Source organism: Cottoperca gobio, chromosome 15 (genome assembly GCF_900634415.1).
Source record: "Cottoperca gobio chromosome 15, fCotGob3.1, whole genome shotgun sequence".
NCBI lineage: Eukaryota > Metazoa > Chordata > Actinopteri > Perciformes > Bovichtidae > Cottoperca > Cottoperca gobio.
The window spans coordinates 6,946,657-6,967,686 of record NC_041369.1 but is presented as its reverse complement, the minus strand read 5'-3'; the positions used below and the strand labels follow the sequence as shown (position 1 = coordinate 6,967,686).

The 21,030-nt window shown below is 39.5% G+C and overlaps 1 protein-coding gene across 1 annotated transcript; it reads right to left on the bottom strand.

Annotated features, from left to right (window-relative positions):
* Positions 1–1,485: 1,485 nt before the first annotated feature.
* Positions 1,486–17,970, bottom strand: rab11fip2 (RAB11 family interacting protein 2 (class I)). The gene is given in 7 exon segments (XM_029449581.1): positions 1,486–6,670; positions 8,658–8,727; positions 11,011–11,237; positions 11,239–11,357; positions 12,712–13,118; positions 16,491–17,086; positions 17,806–17,970. Coding segments are annotated over 6 exon segments (1,401 nt in total). The 5' UTR covers positions 16,844–17,086; positions 17,806–17,970; the 3' UTR covers positions 1,486–6,445.
* Between the last annotated feature and the right edge of the window lie 3,060 nt (positions 17,971–21,030).

Here is a 21,030-nt window from a genome sequence, read left to right as displayed (position 1 = left end):
TCTGCAGCACGTTTGACACCTGATTTATCTCAAGCACCTATTCAGATTAGTTAACTATCCAACAAAGAGTCCTGCGTTGTGTGTTGAGTGGGTGTGGTCTGATGCTCTGGGGAGTTTGAGGGGTTAACCTTGACATCTGGCCCCCGATCATCCAACAAGTTCAAGCCAGCTGCCCAAATAGGTCTGCTTTTTCCCTTAAAAACACCTCATCCATCTGCTGGATTTCTCCTCATATAAGTTTCTCCATGATTGCCTGAGGCACTTCTATTCACAGACGCGTGCAGGGTGACACTGATCCCTGCTATGACGCCCATCCATATTTAAAGGGGAGTGCAGGTGACCTGTGGGTGGCCCTCTCTAGCACGCTTGTGCTCTCCAGCACCCACAGAATCTTACATGACACGTTTGTTGGATATTTCCTCAAATTACAGCAATATGATATAATGCACAACAAACTAATGGGCTTTAATCTAGACGGCACTCAGATGACACGTGCCATACAAAAGCTGGTTCCTGTGAAATTCGATCTGTTGATGAACGTGTAAGGATGACAATGAGTATTCCAATTAGCTTATGAATACAACAGGTGACACCTACATAAAGCCCAATTACACACTTATTTGTGCTCTCCCAAGGAAGACTAGAAGTTAACGCAGGAGGATAAAACATTAATCATGATGCACGCTGCCAATTCTGTCACCAGGCAGGGAAATGAACTTCATGGGCATGGCTGCATCTAACTCATGCTTAAATGTAGCCCCATTTAAAAGCAAAGTTTAACCTTATTATTCAATCAGCACAGGTGGTTAGGTTACTATTTCAGTACCTGGAGCATTCAAAGAAGACATTTTGTATTTTCCTGGTGTATATGCATCTTCCACCGTCAGATAACTTGCTGTGCTGTGGCAGCTGCTGCGGTGTTGAGGTGAGCCTCTTCAGGGACTACTACATTGAGATGACAGGGAGAGGTCATGTTTTAACCTGCTATGTTGCGGGAAAGAAAACCGACCAACAAAAGCATCAGCCGGTAAACAACACAAGTGTCTCTTGTCCCAAAATACTCCGTCTTGTTGAACACATAGGCAAATTAGAGTGGAGTTTTAACAAGCAATCTTTACTCGGCTGTCAAATGATGCCACTTCTCTCTTTTACCGGGAAGGCATGGGAATTTCTTCAGAACAAAAAGGAAGAGCTGCTTTAAGCAAGGGAAAAAACAAAATCTTTGACCCATTTAAAAAGACTAATTGTGGTTTAACTGCCAGCGAGGTAACAGAGTGGCTTTTAATTTATCCTTAAGAACGAGAGGGACAGGTGTTAAACGAAAGGAACAGCTGAATAGCAATCCTCTTTATGGATTGTTGCATCACATTTACACTGCAGTGTTTCATTAACTACATTTGCTACAAAATGTAAGGATGCACATTATAAAACTGTAATTTAATTGTGGTTGAAGTGTCTAAAGAAAAAAACACAATACAGCAGACGTTTTCATTTACAGTGAGTTTATTGAAAAGGACATTGGAATTTGATTATGAAGGTGGTGAGAAGATCTAAAAGTTTGAAACTGTAGAACATGGAGAATGGGTGAATGTTAAGAAATGCATCACTAAGTTCTTATGCATTAGTGCTTGTGTTGGCACTTTATATACATCATTAACAGCATCATACTGTTATTGTAATAAATACACCTTCTAGACCCCAATATGTTTCCAGAACTACAATAAAAAAAAAAGCCATACATTCTCGTCCCCACACATCCAGGTATGAAAGTCTTGCATATTGGCTATAATGTGAAAACAAAAAAACAACAAAAAGCGCATTTACCTTCTCCAATGAAAGGACTTTTTCTTTTCTTTTTTTTTTAAACAGATTTACACATTATACAATTCAGAGTTACATACATTACAATAAGGTCAAATCAACCCAATCCAGTGGAATCAATGGTTTCTAGATCGGGATAAATGCTGTATAATTTGGCAATAAATTAAAGTTTTACATAATCAAAACATGTGATTGACATGCAGATATGACAAGAATCCAAACACAGCCATTGACTTTATCTTACTACATTACAAGGTGTGTGCCTGAGAACACCTACCTTCACAAGTAGACCAACATGTTTGTATCAAAATGTCCTTCTAGGTCTGCACCATGTCGGGGCACTAAACTCAACTCAAACGGTTTATTTGTGTTGGCACCTCTGTGCACCAGACCATACAATTCTGTAAACTCAATGCTAACTGGCGAGATCTTTTATAAACACAGTCATCATTTCCTTCAAAACTGTGTGCCACATTACAAGCACCGTCAGGGGATTTAGCGGGAGCTTAAGTCTTAGTGTCTGGCAGCTGTATGTGGCCTATGGCAAGCAGCATCATATTATCAGTAGAAGACTTAAAGACTGCCAGAGGAGGATTGTGAGATCTGACTTGAGCTTTATGTCATCTTCATCAAAAGGTTCAATGCATGCTTCTTCAACATGGAAAAGAAATCCCCATATGTTTGCACTGTTTGTTTTGAATGGGGTGGACATTCACCTACAACATTTACAAAACATACTTTTATGCATTTGCAAAATAATCTATATAAATTTAAATAAGACAGGCCACGGCCAAATTGTTTAGGAAATGTTGCCTCCGAGCATTTTGAGTGCTTTGCATATTCAAACACTGGCATTAATTGGATGACAAATATTATGCAAAAGAGGCAACGAAGAAGTATAATAATGATGCAGGGGTATTTGTTGTTTTGTTTAAATGTACCCCTTTGCAATGTTGTGCTAGAAAATGATTTGAAAATGCTTTTCATTTAGATTTGCGTTTTATTCTGACATCTTCCAAAGCACCACATTATATTAAAAGCATAAAGCAAATGTAGCAATCAAGCTGAAAGAAAATATGACAGGCAAAATTAATTAATTTGAACTACGCACCCTTCATTTTTCATTTGAACTAAATAACCTCGGGGTCCAAATGTGTTCAACATTTATTTATTACGACCTTATCGTTTGTTACGGCGCTTCGGGGCACATGGTTGAGTGTAAATCACCTGTTCCATCCTCCATACGAGTGTTACTCTAGGATTCACAATATGACCTACACTAACCGCACCACACGCCTTTGCGAGCAAGAGAAAACTTCTTTATACTATTAAAAAGCTGAAGTATCACAAACTCAATGTCAGTTTAGCTCAAGTGAAAGATGGGTGGTGAAGACTTCTCTTCTGTTTTTACATTTTTCTTCCTACTTTATAAATGTCATTTAGCTTAACTCACACTTCTCATTCACAGGCAGAATAAAAGCCCAGGAAGCACATTTTCAAACATTTTACAGCACAACAAAATGTGCAAAAAGTCAAAGGAGGTGAAGTGATATTACAAAGTGACTATACAGTATGTACAGTGGAAGTATTGAGAGCTCGGTAAGGTCCATGAACAACTAGCTAACTAGCAATACAGGCTGGTTAAAGCAGTTGGTACAGTAAAGCCTGTAACACGAGGAGACAGTTTACTCTTCAGCACATGTAGGAAGGCAATCAGTGAGAAGCTTTTCTGTAATGTAAAACAGATTCTTATCCACGTATTTCCTTAATTAGTATCACATAATACTCATCATTTTATGAACTGATTCAAACGTGTTTGGCAAAATATATGCTGATCAAATTACTGTCTTCAATACAAAGGAATTTACCCAACATCTGCGTCACATCTTCGCACAAAACAATAACTTCTTGTCCATAATGACGATGTCTGAGTTTTGTCAGACCAATAGAGAGAAGAGGGGGGGGGACACAACCATATGAAATAATCTCTTTGGAAACACCAAATACTTTAAAGGCAAGCAAGGTTGAATGGCCTCGTTAGTGTACTGTATATCATTACACATTTCAGAATTATGTATTTCAAAGCCGACCGGAATACATTCAGTAACAAGAGATTTTGGCTTCAAGTCCAAAAAGAGATCGCATACCTCCAGAGGAAGAACTGTTCGCAGCAGCAGAAATAATTAGTACATGACAAACTGTGTTCGAGTGGTTCATGACAAACTTCTATAAAGTGTTTTTTGACGGTCGACATTCCATAGATACAGCGTAGCACTCAGATGTGATTTGGTATCATACAGTGTAAAGGTCAAATATTGTGTAAGACTGGAAAGTAATTACAAAATAAAGATACATCAATAACAACTGTGTGCAACTACTATGATAATACAAAGCGTGCTTAACACTGTACAAGAAGCTGCTTCCTTTTAATAGGAATAAACTATTAAAAATGTAAACCTAAACATCCGTAATTGATTCTACTATTGTTGAACATCGAGCTCAAACACAGGCATAGGTGATTAGAAACGATCAACCTTTAGGGGGCGGTTTAGTTCATTTCAGTACCAGCAGTGCAATCAACAGCTGCTGGGGGTGTAACAACACATCCATATATCGAGTCAATGACCAACGATCCAGTATCATCGATGCAAACTGAAAACATCGATACATATCATCCAAGATACGCCTTTATTTTGAAATTCCAATGGCACGTCCGTTTCACAATTTACGTCTAAATCGCACTTCCTTCTTAAACATTCAAACAGTGCTTAGACATGAGAAATGTGGCACTTTATAGTGAGCGGCAGGAGGTCTTTTTATTCATTATTTCTAGTAAAAAGAACAGATTGTTTTTGTTTTTATATTTAAATGTCTGGAGATCCCAGTATTATTATTAGTAGTATCCCACTATTATTATTAAAATTGTCAAGTAATATTTTAGCTGCATTTTGTGAGTAGAGGGATAAATGTAAGGGATTGTGTTAAATGATATCGTCTCATATCGAGCTCAGGCCCCTGAATTGAATTGAATCCATATAATATCGTACCGTGACACAACTCGTGATTTACACCCCCGACAGCTGCCCTGTAGCTCACTCAGCATCTGTGTAGTAGAAACTGATAAATTCACAGAATTAATGAGTTAAACATGGAAATGTGTTGTTCTAACATTAGCGTCACAGATTATCGAGGACACATGAGATGTGCCATGAGGATAGTTCTGACACAAGCTGTCAAACTGTTATTTGCAACCTGAATGACACTGATAGTCTGTACACCTCGAACAATCATGAGACGATCACATTACTCCGTGAAGTGGTGAGACACGTTTATATTACTGTATATTAATGTTACAATTTACATTGTTTTGAGAGAAAGAAAAAAAAGCTGAACTATACTGAGGCACAGTACATGATTAATTTGTGACGAGGTAAACGGATATTAAAGCTGATGGGAAGTACATATAAAAACTGAATCAGTGACACCTTAATACTCATGACTGAGGATTTTTGTTTTGGATTTGTACAGTGTTTGTGTGATACAGTAGCGTATAAAGTACCTTTCAAATACATTAAAGTAATGTTCATATATAAATGAGCTATGACACATTCATAAATAAAGATTGTTAAGCATATAGGCGATGAAGGCGGGTCCATCCATGGAGGCCGTAACAACACAACTCCAGGTTTTTCCAGTGAATCCAATCGATATTAAGAGACGAGTCCGACTCAAAGATGCGATTAAAATGTAAACAAGAACAATACCAGCAGAATATAAAGCAAGATACTCAGGTTCTGATTATTGCACTTAAAGTCAGTAAAATGATTACCTCCAGCGAGTGACCGTGAGGCCGTTGGTCAGGAACTTAAATGATCGTCATCACAAGCGAAATAAAGAATGAAAAGTCAGCAACTGTACATTTGTTCATGAAAAAAAAAAGAAAAAGACTCTAAGCTAGAAAGAAACCAGACTCCCAGTTACTGTCCAGCAACTTCTTCCAGTAACTCTCGTCCAGTCTTTCTAAGAATACACATGAATAACTCAGGCTTGTGCAGGAGAGCAGAGTTCATCCACATTTGTAGCACAGAAGAGGCTCAGAACAAAGCTGACGCTGCTGACGCTGAATGTGTTTCGTAGTTTAGCTGGGAAGTTTGAGACTCGAGTGTAAACACAGTAACTACAGCCTTATCTTCTCAATGTCCACACACACACAACTGCGACTATTCCATCTGGTAAACATGAATTTGGCTGCATTTGCAACTTAAGAGCTTCTAGGCAGATGACTGCAGCTTCATGTGCAACAGACCTCTGTGGGTTCACAAGTGCATACAAATATGGATTTGATTGGACTTGAATCAATCGATGAATTTCTCTCATCCAGTACCTAAAAATGCACCGCAAAATATAGGAATGCCAAACAAAGAGGGTATAATACCTGGGTGTACTAAAATAACCAAAACATATTTTTTTTTAAATAAACTACTATTGAATGAGAATGTTCTATAAGCAAAGACATAAATCAATCAGAAATTTGGCTTTGATCAACCCCGTTTGTTCCCACTTATTTTACCACATGATATTGATGCACGGGCTACTGCTAAACCTTCATTAGTAACTTTTCCTTCTACTTTTTATTAAGTTTACCCGCCTTCCTTTTTGGCTCATAGGGTGTCCGTAGGATGCTCGGCGTCTCCTCCATGACGCGCACGAGTAGGTTGTCGATGTAGTCTTCCAGCTCCCTGATGTGGCCGTCTTTCTTTTTCACCACTTCTTTCTGCTTGATGAGTTCCCGCACAACTTCCTCAAAGGACAAGTTGCTATAGGCGGCCACGCTTTCCTGTTTCACCTCCTGAAAATGAGAAACGAGTAAATGCTCAATTTAAATCACATTATTTAGAATAGATATTCTTTATAAAAGTACACTGAATGATCTTCTATTAAATGTCAGCATCTGATAACAGAGGCAAGAGTAAAGATACCCTTTAAGTTCGCTCACAATGCGACTGAGAAAATAGGCTAATTAGACGTGTTGGCCTAACGTGACATAAACTGTCATGTGTTTATCTCTTGTTCTCTGTTGCTAATAAAGGCTAATTGAGAGTTGTTAAGAAGAGACTGTGCTCAAGGGATCTGGCACTCGCATGTCAATAATGGCAGATGTTATGATCCAATACTGTGTAACAGTGTTTATAATGAGAATCAAGAGCAGTTTAACTGCTGTAATGGGACTTAACTTTGACAGAAAGTTGTTCTCCTTCTTGTTTACTTTCAAGCAGCTAAAAGCATGACCTCTCTAACTAGAGAGGCAAAGAACCTTACAAGCCTCCCAGAACTTTACAATATAGATGTCTTTGTTTGACAGAGGGAATGCCAGGCTGCATATTTCTGCAATTAAATGTCAGTCTAATAAATACCAAAATAAGGATGCAACCCAAACCCAGCTTGGCTCTTTGAGGACAACCTTTTTGGACAGAGCAGTGTGGTACGGTATGTGCAGATCACATTGCGCGGGTACGAGAGGAGCTGTAATCGTTTTTAATGAGGGACCACTTTATCGCTTCAGTGCTGGGCATCCTCCCCCGAACGGATAGAGCAGCAAAGCCTTCACCCTGTTTAAAATACCACACTTATCAGCTTCCACTCCCATGCACCATTCAAGCCTCCACTGCTGGGTAAAGACAATGCAGAAAGACCTGGAGCGGGACTGCTTACCAGGTATCTTATCGCTTCCAACAGCATGGAGGCTACTGTGGGGCGACACAGACCAAAATGAAATATTTGCCACCGAGATTAAATGTCCGATGTAAGGAGGGGTTTCAAGAACAGGTCTCGGTAACCTATTCCTCCCACACACACACACACACACACACACACAAAAAAAGGTATCTCACTGAAAGATACTGCACTTAAGCCATCTGAGAGGGAATAAGAGAACTGACAGCCATATGTTGGTTTCACATACAAGCATGTGTACACACACACACACACACACGCACACACGCACACGCGCACACACACACACACACACTAATCAGGAGCTTTAGTGGCTGGTGACAAAGGCCTGGAAATGACCATGAATTGGCAAAGTAATGATGACCATTTTCCTGCGATCAGTAGTGAGGAGCAGATAAGGCGCACACTTGGCATTCTCCAGTTGTGTCATTACAGTTTCTAATGAGCTCAGCTTTGAGAATCTAAAAGCTCAGTCCTTTGAAATCTCTCACTGCCCCCCTCCCCCCCCCCGTGTGTGTGGTTAATTAGGGCCTTGAAGCGGAGGAAATGGGAGCTGCCATTTCTGCAAGGCACCGCAGCATGCACAGGGGCACATGTGTGGATACCGACAGCCCTCAACACCCACAAAGAAAGGTGAGGAAAGCCATTATCAGCATTCTCCTTCTCATTTAGGCATCACTTTAGCTACTGCTCCCACTGTTACCAGTTTTGCTGTGTAATAGCTGGCAATTATTTTCCAAATTGCAAATGCTAAATAATTTAAGCTATTGACAAACTCCATAGGGTAAGACGTCTTGTACAAATAATGTAATATTCATTAAACCGACCAAGAACCTCCAATTACGGAATAAGTGCAACACGCCACTATAATTGACCTTTCGGACCGAAATTTCACACCACTTTATATTACGATCAGATCAGACATGATGACCCAAGTGTGCAGCTGCTAATTAGTTGAAAGGCACATCCAGGCACATCTGAATGTTCAGAGGCCTCAGAGATCAGAGTCACCAGCTGCTTTGTCAAATAAAGAGTTCTCAATTAAACAATATCTCCTGACAAATCATTTGCCTTCACAAAAAGCATTGTGCCGTCTTTCTTACCTTTTTCTTGCCGAAGATGTCCTTCTTCTTATGGCCGAACATGACGTCTACGGTTGTTGACTTTTTATCACTGTAAGGCAATCAAAGAGAGACATTCTCTTTGACATTCACATGAAGACATTCATGCTGTGATTAGCAATATTCTACTAAAACAGAGGCTCTGCGGTGTCCGTCCCCTGAGGTGATAAAGTACATTGATATTTATGGTGACTGGCATTGCTTTAAAAAAGGAAATAAAATATGCGTCACAGTGTTTTTGCTACAGCTGTGAAGAAGTTCCCCAAAAAAAGAATATACTTTAAAAAGAACCCTTTTGTATTCCTGCACCACATTACAAATGACCGCTGTGCTACTGTACGACAAAGGCAGCCGTAAAGATGATGGACTAGTGCCTGCAGAGATAAGTGGTTAATTGGGTGGTCTATCTCTGCAGAGGATCTCATTATTATAGCTCAGATGGCTCCGATATCAAGCCAGGCTCTCTAAAGAGCCACTAATGACACCTTCCACTCTGATAAACCAGAACTTAGCCACAGTGCTCACCAACTCTTTATGTAACACGGGAAATAGATGGAACTGGCTCAGAGGAAATGTTTGAACAACAATGCTTGACAACAGAACGACAGGGAGAAGGGGGGTTTCATCAGATAGTAGATTTCAATCAACAAGGTATTCGAAACATTAGGGGAATGTTGTAACCAATATCCTGTAGTACAGAAGTGGCTGTCCCATGGGGTAGCGAGGGCACGTTTTGGGATTGCGAGATGATTTATGGAATATGATGAAAAACATACAGGAGTGATCTGCTACAAATCACAAAGAAGCTCTGCTGGACACGTGCGGGAGGCAGATTCTACCCACGTGGATGGAGGCGTAATTTAAGGCATGGAAGAAATGGATATTTCAGTGGAACATATTAGGAAGCTAGTTAGTAAAAAGGTATTTTTCTACCTGGCCCCTATTTTCCAATGTTTTTGTGTCTAAGTGACGAATGAAGACAACAGTCTTTGAAATCGGTCCAGTATTGAGCGAGAGCGCTGCAGCTGAAGTACTGGCTGCACTGTGATCCTTTTGGGCAACAGTGCACCGCTTTGTTTGCCACTGATAGGCTCACGTGGTTATTATAAATGTCTGACATTATGGACATTACAGTGAAATAAAACGTTTTTCTCAACCTTTCGCTTGATCCGGTCCGTTTGTTATCGTGTCTAACCAAATCTCATGTCACAACGACATTATCGAAATCAGCTAAATCGCCAGCCATGACATTGGAAATCTTTTAGATAACACTAACACGGTCCTCCAACACAAACAAACTCTTGTCTTCTCTTCAACATGTTTCCACTCTTCCAGCAACAAGTCACATGACCCAATAACAAAGATATCGGATCAAGCGAAAAGTAAAGATGAAAGTTTTATTTCTCTGTCGGGTCCTTTCCATAATGTTGTCAGACACTTATAACTATTTGAGCCAGTCGGTGGCAAAAACAAGCACTTTTAGAAGACGTACATCGACAACAAGGATTATTATATTGCGGTCCGTTTCGCGGATGCAGCGCTCTTGCTCAATACTGGACCGATTTCAAAAATTGTTGTCCTCAATTGTTAGATACAAGAAACATGGGAAGTTTGTATAATACATCTTTATTAATGTGAGATGTAAAAATCTAAAGTAAGACAACTTTAACTATACATGGAGATTTATTGTACAATTAGGAAACCAGAGCGAGAGACATTTACAGAAGCTGCTCCCTCAGGAGGAAGTACTTAGGATTTCTAAATTAGGAACTCTAAACCCAAGAGGAATAAATGAGGAATTGGACTTGAAGCTTTTTTTAAGCATCTTCTAGATTATATTTGTTCCCAAAGAACAGACATATATGACAACGACTAGGAAATGCAGTTAAGGGGTGGATGTGTTGAGGTCTACTGCAGCTTCTCTTTAAAATGTGTTGGGGTTAGTCATAAATATTGAGATACAAAAAGATTTAATTATGATGTGTTATGATGCTTCTTTAAATAAATATTAAGCATTTTTGCCAATTAATATGAAAGACAGTATTTACTAAATCATTTTTCTCAAAAGGTTGCTGAAATATTATATGTTTTGTAGCTCTGGTCATTTATATCTTGACCTTTTCTGTATCCACGTAGAGATCATTTGTAAAATGTTGTTTTATATACTTGACTGATTAATGGACTGTTTATAAAGGAAGAGACAACCTTAAAACACCACCCTAAGAAAAGGGAAGATAGCAGAACACGTTCTGTGAGATGGTGTACTGAAAGAAGAGTTGGGTGGAGGGTTTTAATTTTCATGAACCACACAGAGCAACCTATAAAAAGGGACTACCTGGCCTTGTAGTTGGAGATGAACGGGTTAGTGTCTGCTTGAGAGTCTCCACTGAAAGGGTTGGGGGAACGCAGGTCTCCAGAGCTGCCTGAACGCCCCCCGTAGTTGGTCTTGCGTCCTTCCTTCTTTCCCGTCACGCGTTCCAGTAGGCTGACCTTCTCCTTTTTCTCCTTCCGCTCTGGCCGGTCCCACAGCTGCCCGTGCTCCCCCTCAAATGGGTTGCGGTTGCTGTGGGAGCGTGGCATACTTCTGTGGCAGGGTGTCACTGATATCAGTGAAAGGGTCACAGTGTGCCTCGTCGTCCTGGTAGCCTGGCACCTCGCTCTGGGAACGCCTGTGAGGGCCGCCTGCACTCCCTGGAAGGGAAACCACAAAGCAGTTCATCAACTTATGATGTAGTAATGAAAGGAAACATCTATGCCCATCACTAGACACTTAAGAAATATGTCAAATGTGTTACTGTTTAGTTTTCATTTGAGTAATTGTCTATGATTTGGGATCCTAATCTGGCTGTTTAATGGCCAACACCACTGGTTTGATGTCATTAGAATGGGAATGATAATGTCTAAGCATTTACTCATCTTATTTTCCAAGTTGTTCTTGTGGCTCTTCCAACTAATACCACACCGCAAAATAAAGATTTAGTTGGAAGCAGTAATGACAGCTCGTAATATTATTTTTACCCTCCAAATCTGTAATTGTGTCCCACCTACCCTCAGAACGTTGGATAAGTTTCCCTTCCCTGCATGATAATCTGCATGATCACAAAGACACTTGATGGCCTCAGATGGCTGTGCAGTGGACATCGGACAGTCAAGATGGAGTGAATCATGTGATGCTTATTTATTTGCCTTTTCTGATCATTTCTATATTTAGAGACCAACAGTTAAATTTGTGAATATTAGACAGCTCTGATAGTTGCCTGGATCTTCCCTTTTTACTGCTTCAGCACAAACCATATTGTATCATAGATTAGAAAATGACATAATTGCTAAATACATGACCTGAAAACTGACATCACAACATAAAGATTTTTAGAGATGATTTAAGACATTGTAGTCCGCACCATCCTTATACATCCTTCTGATTGTTTGGTTGCAACAATGCAGGACAGTATAAGTGAGCAGCCAATGGCCTTTCAGTACAGAAAACCTTCTTTACCACCATTTATTATTAATATCATCATTGCGACCTTGTTTTGCAGTTATGCGTTACATTTTAATAGCCAATTCTGATGGATCTCTGTAAAAATCACGACTGTTTGCATTAACTGCAGCGACATCAACTCAAGGACAGAGGGGGCAAATGGGAGGCCAATTTTAGAATGGTTAGAACCAGAGGTTAATAAAAGGTCACAGGTTGATATGGATGACCTAAATAACTATATCATTTAACCAAGGTTTATATAACGTACACTGTAAATATCGACCTTTACTGATGGCCACTAGAAATTGCAACAATTAATTAAGACCAGTATGCAACTAAAACATTGTGTTAAACGATACCACGCTGCAAAATGTATCATTATATATACACTGCTCCGTCATTTTAGTGCTTAGGCATGAGGACTTCAATCCTTCGTATATAGCTGAATGTATGTGCCAAGCAGCAATAAAAGATGTATGCAAAAGATGATGTCTTTAACTGCCAAATATTGAAACAAACTGCTGCAACAAATCTGGAGAAGCCTTCGGTCCTCACCACTTTCTTCAATGGAGTTCATGGAATCCAGTTTGGGTCGAAAGTGAGTCCCGATGAGATCCGACATGGAATGGGCTGCAGAGAGTTTATGAGCCCCAGCGAGTAGTGGCCTCTTGCCCTTTGGTTCGGGCTGGGGTTGTGGTTCTGGGGCGAAGGATTGGCGGTTAGGCTCCGAGTCACACATGGCAGAGCGAGGCAGGATGGCTGAAGACGTGTCACTAAAGCCGCTGTCGTGTTTGCGACCCTTCATTTTGTCCTTAAGTTTGGAAAAAGGCGAGCGGGGCTTTTCCTTCATGGAGAGGTCAAACATGCTGGCTGTCATGTTGTTCCTCATGAACTGGATGCTGACTTGGATGCGCCCTCGTTCTTTCCTCTTCTTCCCCGGCTTGGACTGCAAGGGATACCAGCTGAAATGAGAGTGGAGGACGCTTAGGATGAGCAAATTCAATGAGACAATTTATATAAAAAGGAGTAGGATTTATGAAAATCTTTACACGTAATTCAACATAATTCAGGAAGACAGGTATACAAAGTCTGAATGTGGTAAAAGTCTTTACACTATCAAACAATACGACAAAAGGAAAAAAATAGCCCACATTCTTTCTAAAGTGCTCTACCTACTTCTTTGTGGACATCACTGAAAAGGCTAATTTGAGCAGACTAATCCAAAAGCTACACACAAATGCAGGGGCTTAAATCGTTTGAACTTTTTTTTTACCACAAGTGAGAATATAATTTATCATTCAGAGGATAAACATTATTCCTTGCAAACTGAACATAAGAAATAGCCTGCTGCTGAATAATATAGACCATTTCATGCTGCTTTTGGGCTCCTATTTGTTTAACCTCTCCGCTTTTTCAACTGGAAGTAATGGGATTTATGCATTAACTCTTAGCGAAATAAAGTGGCATTTGCACAAATCTGGCCTTTGTTCAGAAATGCAACGACATGCAATTGGGAAATTGCAAAGCCACGTCGCAGGGCAACCCAACAGTTCATACATGCTAATGAGACATATCCTCCGTGTTACAGGGCTTGTGACAATGTCCTTTCAAAAACCAGCGGGATGAAACAACTAGCAGTCAATGTGTTGCGTCTGCTTTTATGTATTAATCAGGGAAGCGTTGTGGTTGTATTCTAACCTGTGGTCACAACAGTATGCTGTATACCTTTGCACTCACCCACTGCCATCATGGTGCAGTTTCATTAATATAATAAATTGTTCTATTTTTATACTTTTCAAGACCCCTTAAAACGAATTTGACATTTTAACCAAATTCAAATTCAACACATATTTTTTTGGTTTTCATACTATTACTAATATTTCTTCCAGGATTTACAAGGAGATTTATAAAATCCCTTGAATTCCAGCATGAAATGTCAGTAATCAGTTCAATCCAAAAAAGGTGTTGGTATTGGCTTTTTAAAACCTGCAGCTGTTCACCACTATTCTAAACCGCCTAGCTCGTGGCTCAGGAGCCCAGTCATGAAAAGCCTTTCTGGGTCCGATTCCCAGGCTGCGCACTGCGCTCGGTCTGATCAGCAGCCACAGCATGCCGCTGCCGTGGGGCCGGGGCTGCACCTCACGTGTGTCTCAAGGCCAAGATAAACCTCCCTGTGCTTGGAACCACAATCCTCCCACTCGGGCCTGGACCGCTGGGAAACTCCTCACAATCAACAAACACAGGTGTGCGATAATTATGGACTGCCTACTCAGATATCAAGACGGGCTTTCCTCCCCTATATGTCAGTTCAAAAACATTGCGGATGGGCCGCGGTGAACACAGACCCACTGTGGAGTGTGGATATAATATCGAGGGTCCCGGCGTCATTGTCAAGTATGCCTGCAGTGTGGGATTAGGCCAACAAGCAACATGAGCATATCCATTACAGAACGTCTGCTAAAAAAGTGCATGGCCTCGAGGTGCATCGGCTCAGGCACCTAAAACAAATAAAACCCATCCACGCTGATTATAACATATTGTGATTCTCCCGACTGATGGGCAAAGAGGAAGTGTGCTAATGTCTTTCTGTGTTGAAATGTGCAGTAAGCTAATTAACACCAGATCCAATTTGGTTATTCTGTTCCTGTTTGCTTAATGTGGGGTTAAAAGTGTGTGTGTGTGTGTGTGTGTGTGTGTGTGTGTGTGTGTGTCTAATTTAAGGGTCAACAAGTTCAGCCCAATATAATACTGCTTGCCAAGCTGTTATGCTGGTTTAGTTTACTCTACATTTATGCATCATCTGCTGAAGCCTTTCATACGGTCATTTCACAAAGGGACAAACCTTAACCAAGCATGCATTATGCATAGGGCAGGTAAACAGCCTAGACAAGTTACCGGTTAATGAAAGGGCTGTGTCACTTAGACATACACCCACTATTGGCCACCACTATCAGGCCCATACACCGGCAATCTACACTTCACCTGACTTCCATTCCTTCTGGGTGGAGTAAGGCCCCCAGACAAAATGGCAAAAGACACAAGGAGAATAAGTAAACTAAGCTCTACACAGAACACCCTGAGATTCAAACCCAGGGAACTTTGGCGGTGAAGATAAGGCTATGCTCCATTCACACCTTTGAAAACAATTGTTTTTATAGGAGTGACATACAAGACATGTTTAGCCAGCTGCACTAGGTTTTAATTAGGTCAACTGCTGCTCACCATGTCAGTGATTATTAAACTATAATCTCACAACAATGTAAGCCAATTCATTGCTAAGCCTCAAACTATAGAGAGTCAACAAGATGGAAAAGTTCCACCAACAAACTGAGCACTACCTCATCTGTGATAGTTGTGTTAGGTAGTTTAAAACTGAAGAAGAACCGATCTGGTGTTTCAGTTAGACCAGTTCACCTACTGGGCTACACAAATTAAATATGCTCTTTAAATTAAAACACATCTATCTAATAAAATGTATTTCTAAAACAACTGTGCATAAAAGAGAACAAAGGACAATGCAATGGTATTTAAATCATGTGGTGTACATGAGTTAGGTCATGAACTTAATTGAGAACAAAGCATAGAATATAGACACACATAGCACATTGGTATTATGTGTAGCCCAATATGGCAATAACACATGTAGTGACAAATAACAACCATTTCAGTCCATGCTGTAATCCACTTATGACTGGAATAGTTCTGCAAATATTTTCCATTTCCTCTCAAAAGTCCATTCTTCTACCAACAGCACATTGGCGCATGACTGTGAGCTGGAGTTACAAAATACATGAATGCTATAAAAGTATCACATACAAAAGAGCTCAAATACTGTACATGTGTTTGAAATGTACTAAATCAAAATTAAAAAAGAGATTTTTAATTTCAATGAGACTTATCCTGGTAAAATAAAAAATAAAAATTAGACAAGTGAACTCAATGTAGTGGCATCCAACTGCAACAGACACATCAGGATGTGCCATTACTGTACAAAGTAGTGCAGAAGGTGTATTATTGTCAACTAAAGGCATTGCAAAGACTGTATAGATCAATTAACCGCATCACGCTGGTCAATTTAAATTCAATTTCATTTTCACTGATCATTTTATGCTGCCCTGATTATCTAAATTATGTTGCCGTAAATAAAAAAGCAAAATGGAGGGAGAGAATTTTGCAGTGGACATTACTGTTTACATTTTGGATTGGTGGTTTGCACATTTTAATGGGTGTAAATGTATTAGCCGAAATAATTCAGCTTGAAACCTACAGCAGTTTCGGTGAAACTGTAATCTATGTAAATTTGAGACTTTACAGCTCCAGTATATGATACTTACTCAGTTTTCTTCCGTTCCTTGTTATCAAAGATTTCATTAAGGTTGATGGACCTCTGACCCAGGAACTTGTCCATCCCGACCAAGGACCGATGCATCACTATAAGGCAGAGCTCATATACTTCTGGGTTGCCCTCCAGAAGTAAACCAGGTAATTCAAAGGAGGCTTCCTCTCTCCAGACAGCGTTAAGTGTCTTCTCTGCCACCGACGTCGAGTACTTTTCTTTGCCCAACTGGATGATAGTGTAGGCATCATTGGTGGCATTTTTGCCCTTGGGCTGTAAACCGGTTGCTTGAAGAACAGTGGCTTGGACATGGGTTGGAAACCACTTTTGAGACTGCTCGGCCAGTGACATCGTCAGCACTAGTTATCAACTGAAAGCCATTAAAAACAAACTAAATTATAATTGATGTAGTTAGTGTTTTTTGTGAGTGTGATGTGCAAAATGCAACAAACATGATTCACTATAGTTTGTTGTCCATGTCAGTGTGGTTTATGTTCCTACAGTAGCAATCATTACGAGCAATGACAAGTCTGACAAACTGAGCAAGCCTCATTTTCTGTCAAATCACAGATGTCCAAGCCACTGGTGAGTCATCTGAAAAAGCACAGAAAGAAACAGAACAGCATTCAGTATCCTTCCCAGAACCATGACATGACTCATGAGGGTGTACATTGATATTAAGCCAGCTAACATATTCATCCAGTTTTGATAGCAGTCATTTGCACAAACATGTTAGTTTGAAGTAGTTAGTTATGATGGTGTGATTGTTTTCATACATTTCCTCCAAATTAATTGTATTTGAATACAGGGACTGAGAATAACAACATGGACGTAAAATAACGTGGTGTCAAATTGTCTTTTTCACTACCTATGAGCAGCTCCAAGTTGTATCTATAGATGACTCATCTCTAAAGTGTCTATATTCCAACTTGAAATGAGACTGGGTTTCATTCACAAATTTAACGTTACAAGAAAACTCAACTGTATATTACAGAACTGAGACAGCCACGTGAAGTCCATTAGGGCGGAATTAACCTTTAACTTAGCATCTTTCCACAGATTTGTCATAACGAACTGAGCTATTATTCAACTGTCTTATAAGGTGTACTCATACATTAGAGCAGCGTTATACACTACGAAGCAATATCAACTTATGAGGAGTACATGAAGCTTTGTTATTGTTTTTATATTCTGTGCGGCTGAAGGATAACGTTTGCTAAATGCGGCTCGCTAGCTACTGAGCTAGCGAGCACACAGAGCATCACACACACACACACACACACACACACACACACACACACACAGCTGCTTACCTCTGTGTCATTTTCACCGTCACTAGAAGGACATTCAGCACTTCAGCTCAGCAGAGACTGGCTTTACAAATACATTAATGTCATGGTTCCTGAGGAACTTGCCCGCTAATGTTAGTTGCTGCTGCTGTTGCTGTTGCTGCCTCTGTTGCTGCTGTTGCTATTCACTTCTGTCGGCCAGCGGCGAGCTCTACTTCCTAATCTGACGTCACTTCCGCATCACCCCGGTGGAAATTCAAGCATTATCAAAAATAATAATAATTCACGCACGCTCGCCTTCAGACAATTCTGATAAATATTACAGTTTGTATAAAAAGAAAGAAACAAGAAAAAGAAGAACAAACAATGTATTCAGCTGTCGGTCATGAGTTGTGGGTATACTGTACAGGTAAGTGAGATGAGAGGATATATACATTATTTTTAGCTCCCCTTTAAAATATGGTTATGTATGTGCGTGTGTGTGCCTGTGCTTGGGAGGTGCACTTTACTTGAGAGAGGTAAATCATACAAATATGGGAAGTGCTTTTGTCTCATGAGTGGGACATGGTGGTGCAGATAAGGGGTTCACTTGAATGAACACAGACATGCTTGTCACCCCACTTGACAAGTGCATCTTAACCAAACACACCTGCCTATGTTGGTTTTATCGTTCTGCCGCAACCAGTGCAGTATGTACACACCACTGGCCTGAGGCTCCGGCTGGGCCATCCATCAAACTGAGATTATTGCACTTATCTAGAGTACATCTCTGAATGAAATGCTGAGGCTTAGTGAAATATTAGGCTGTACAAAAATGTGAGTCAGATAGCATTTAATACATTTGAGGATATCACCTTCATGTTTTGCATTAACTGTTGGTGTAAACATGAGATGAATAATTAGGCTACAGTACAATGTCATTTTGTAACTGTATAAAGGAGGTGGTAAGATGTAGGCTATAGGTATCACAGTTAGAGTTTGAAATGTGCTTTGTAGCTCAGCTAACATTATTTAAAGTAAGAAAGTAAAAGCTTTTTTCACTAGAAAAAGTATTTAAACCAAAGGAATAATTGATACAATTGTTAATATTAATAAACATTTATACAAACAGCATGTTTTAAAATTGTTTTCAAGTCACACTGTGTGTCTTCAGGTTTATCATAAAACACAATGGCATTAAAACCCTTAAACATCCAGTTTTCACATTTTATTTCCCACAAATAGTTGGAAAATTGGAAAGTTCTCTTAATCCATGCTGTCTGAGAGTTTTGTATACATATATATATATATATATATATATATATATATATATATATATATATATATATATATATATATATATATATATATATATATATACATACATACATACATACATACATACATACATACATACATACATACTATACATATGTGTATATATATTATAATACAATGGAACAGATTAGGGTAGGTAGATTATATATAATATATAAATAATCCTAATCTGTTCCTGCTTCATCCAACTCTTTATTTAAAATAGGACTATATGTTGTTCACATAGACGGAAATTGTCAAATCCAATTTGCCATGCTTTTTAGTTTTTTTAAATGTCTGCTCCACTTAACTAAATGGAAATATTCTAGATGTCCTTTTATACACATTTCCCTCAAAGTCAGCCTGACATATTTAGTATTTTTGGAATAATGGATTTAAAATTGGCAATATGATGATATAAACTCTAAGATGATACAAATTTGTCAACCATATATCAGCGATAATATCATTAGCTATCCCTTACCCTCAGGGCAAAGGCCATTGTGAACAATGTTGTGAATCAGTGAGCAGGACTGTTTTATATATAGATTTACATATTTATAAATGCATTTGCATCAATGTGATGACAAACCTGAAGAAGATTTTTTAAATATTTATTACAATTTTAATCAATTCAACTCGGTTTAATAAAAATGGACATTGTTTTTGTTTCAGAAAATTCACTATATCTCTATATTTAGATTATGCAATATAAAATTACAAAGAACATAGAATTTGATCTAAATGACCCAGTCATACTAGAATTTAAAATAAAGTTTTGTGAATTTGCACAAAGTTTGGCCCGCCTATGGATCAAAATAAAATACAGCATTTTGAATTTGATTAGCTCTTGCTCACGAGTGTATGCGGCCAGTTACAGACAGAGTTTGAAAACAAGCAAAACCCCAAAGACTGTAACAAGTCTGTTGAGTTTGTTTACAATTGAATGCCCAGTCTAACACTGGAATATGCTTAAAACAGTTTTCAGTGTCCACACTGCACAGCTGCTGCTGTTTGTGAGTTTTCCAGTCCCATTACTGATTCTCTATACTCACGTTTTCTTCAGGAATATTTTATGATCTGTTGTGGTTAGCAGTGTCAGCTTGAGCTGAATGAAATAACGACCAAATGCCTGCATATACACCATCAGGGTCATGAAACGCTTCCTTAATTTGGCAATAAGTCAAACACTTTCATATAGTATCCTCTATAGGAACATAATACCACTGTACTGCTCCTTTGTGAGATAAAACATGAAAGACACTGCATTCCAACATCACATGTATCCTTTTATTACTCTCCTCGATAGAGAATACATTGCTGCATATAAAAACTGAACATCACGCTATAAATTAGAGCGTAGTAACGTAGGGACCCGGTCTACTTTCTGAGGGAATAATGCTGAAGGTCATAAAGTGTCCGACATGTAAGTGAACCTGCATGCATGGCCGGGTCCACATGTTGAACCATATTAGCTGTGGCCCCTAACGGCCGGGCCTCCATCCACTCGTTGCACATGGTTCTGGTTTAGGTCCCTTTCTTCAACACTAGATAGGTTGTATTACATTTATTAAACACTTTAAAAAATCTCTGGCTGCAAGATTGTCCATCTGTTGAGGACAAGAGAGAATATATGAAAGAGGCTTGAGGCGAAGAGGGGGAACAGTTGTGATGTCAGTGCTGGTCTTAATGTGGTGCAGGTCTAAGTTCTGGACGGATGACTGATTTAAAAGGTATAGCTTTTAGCCGAGTGAACAGTTAGATCACAGATGAATTTTAATAAAAAAAGAAGGAGAAAGGCACACAAATCACCTCTGCTTTGCTCTCAGGAATGTTTTTGTGCACGGCTTTGATATATAGGTGCAGATGTGCGACTGCGGCGTGACGAGCAGAGCTTAAAAGGGCTGCTTAGCTGGGGCAACATGTCAGTCCGGTGACTCCCTAAAGGCCTTG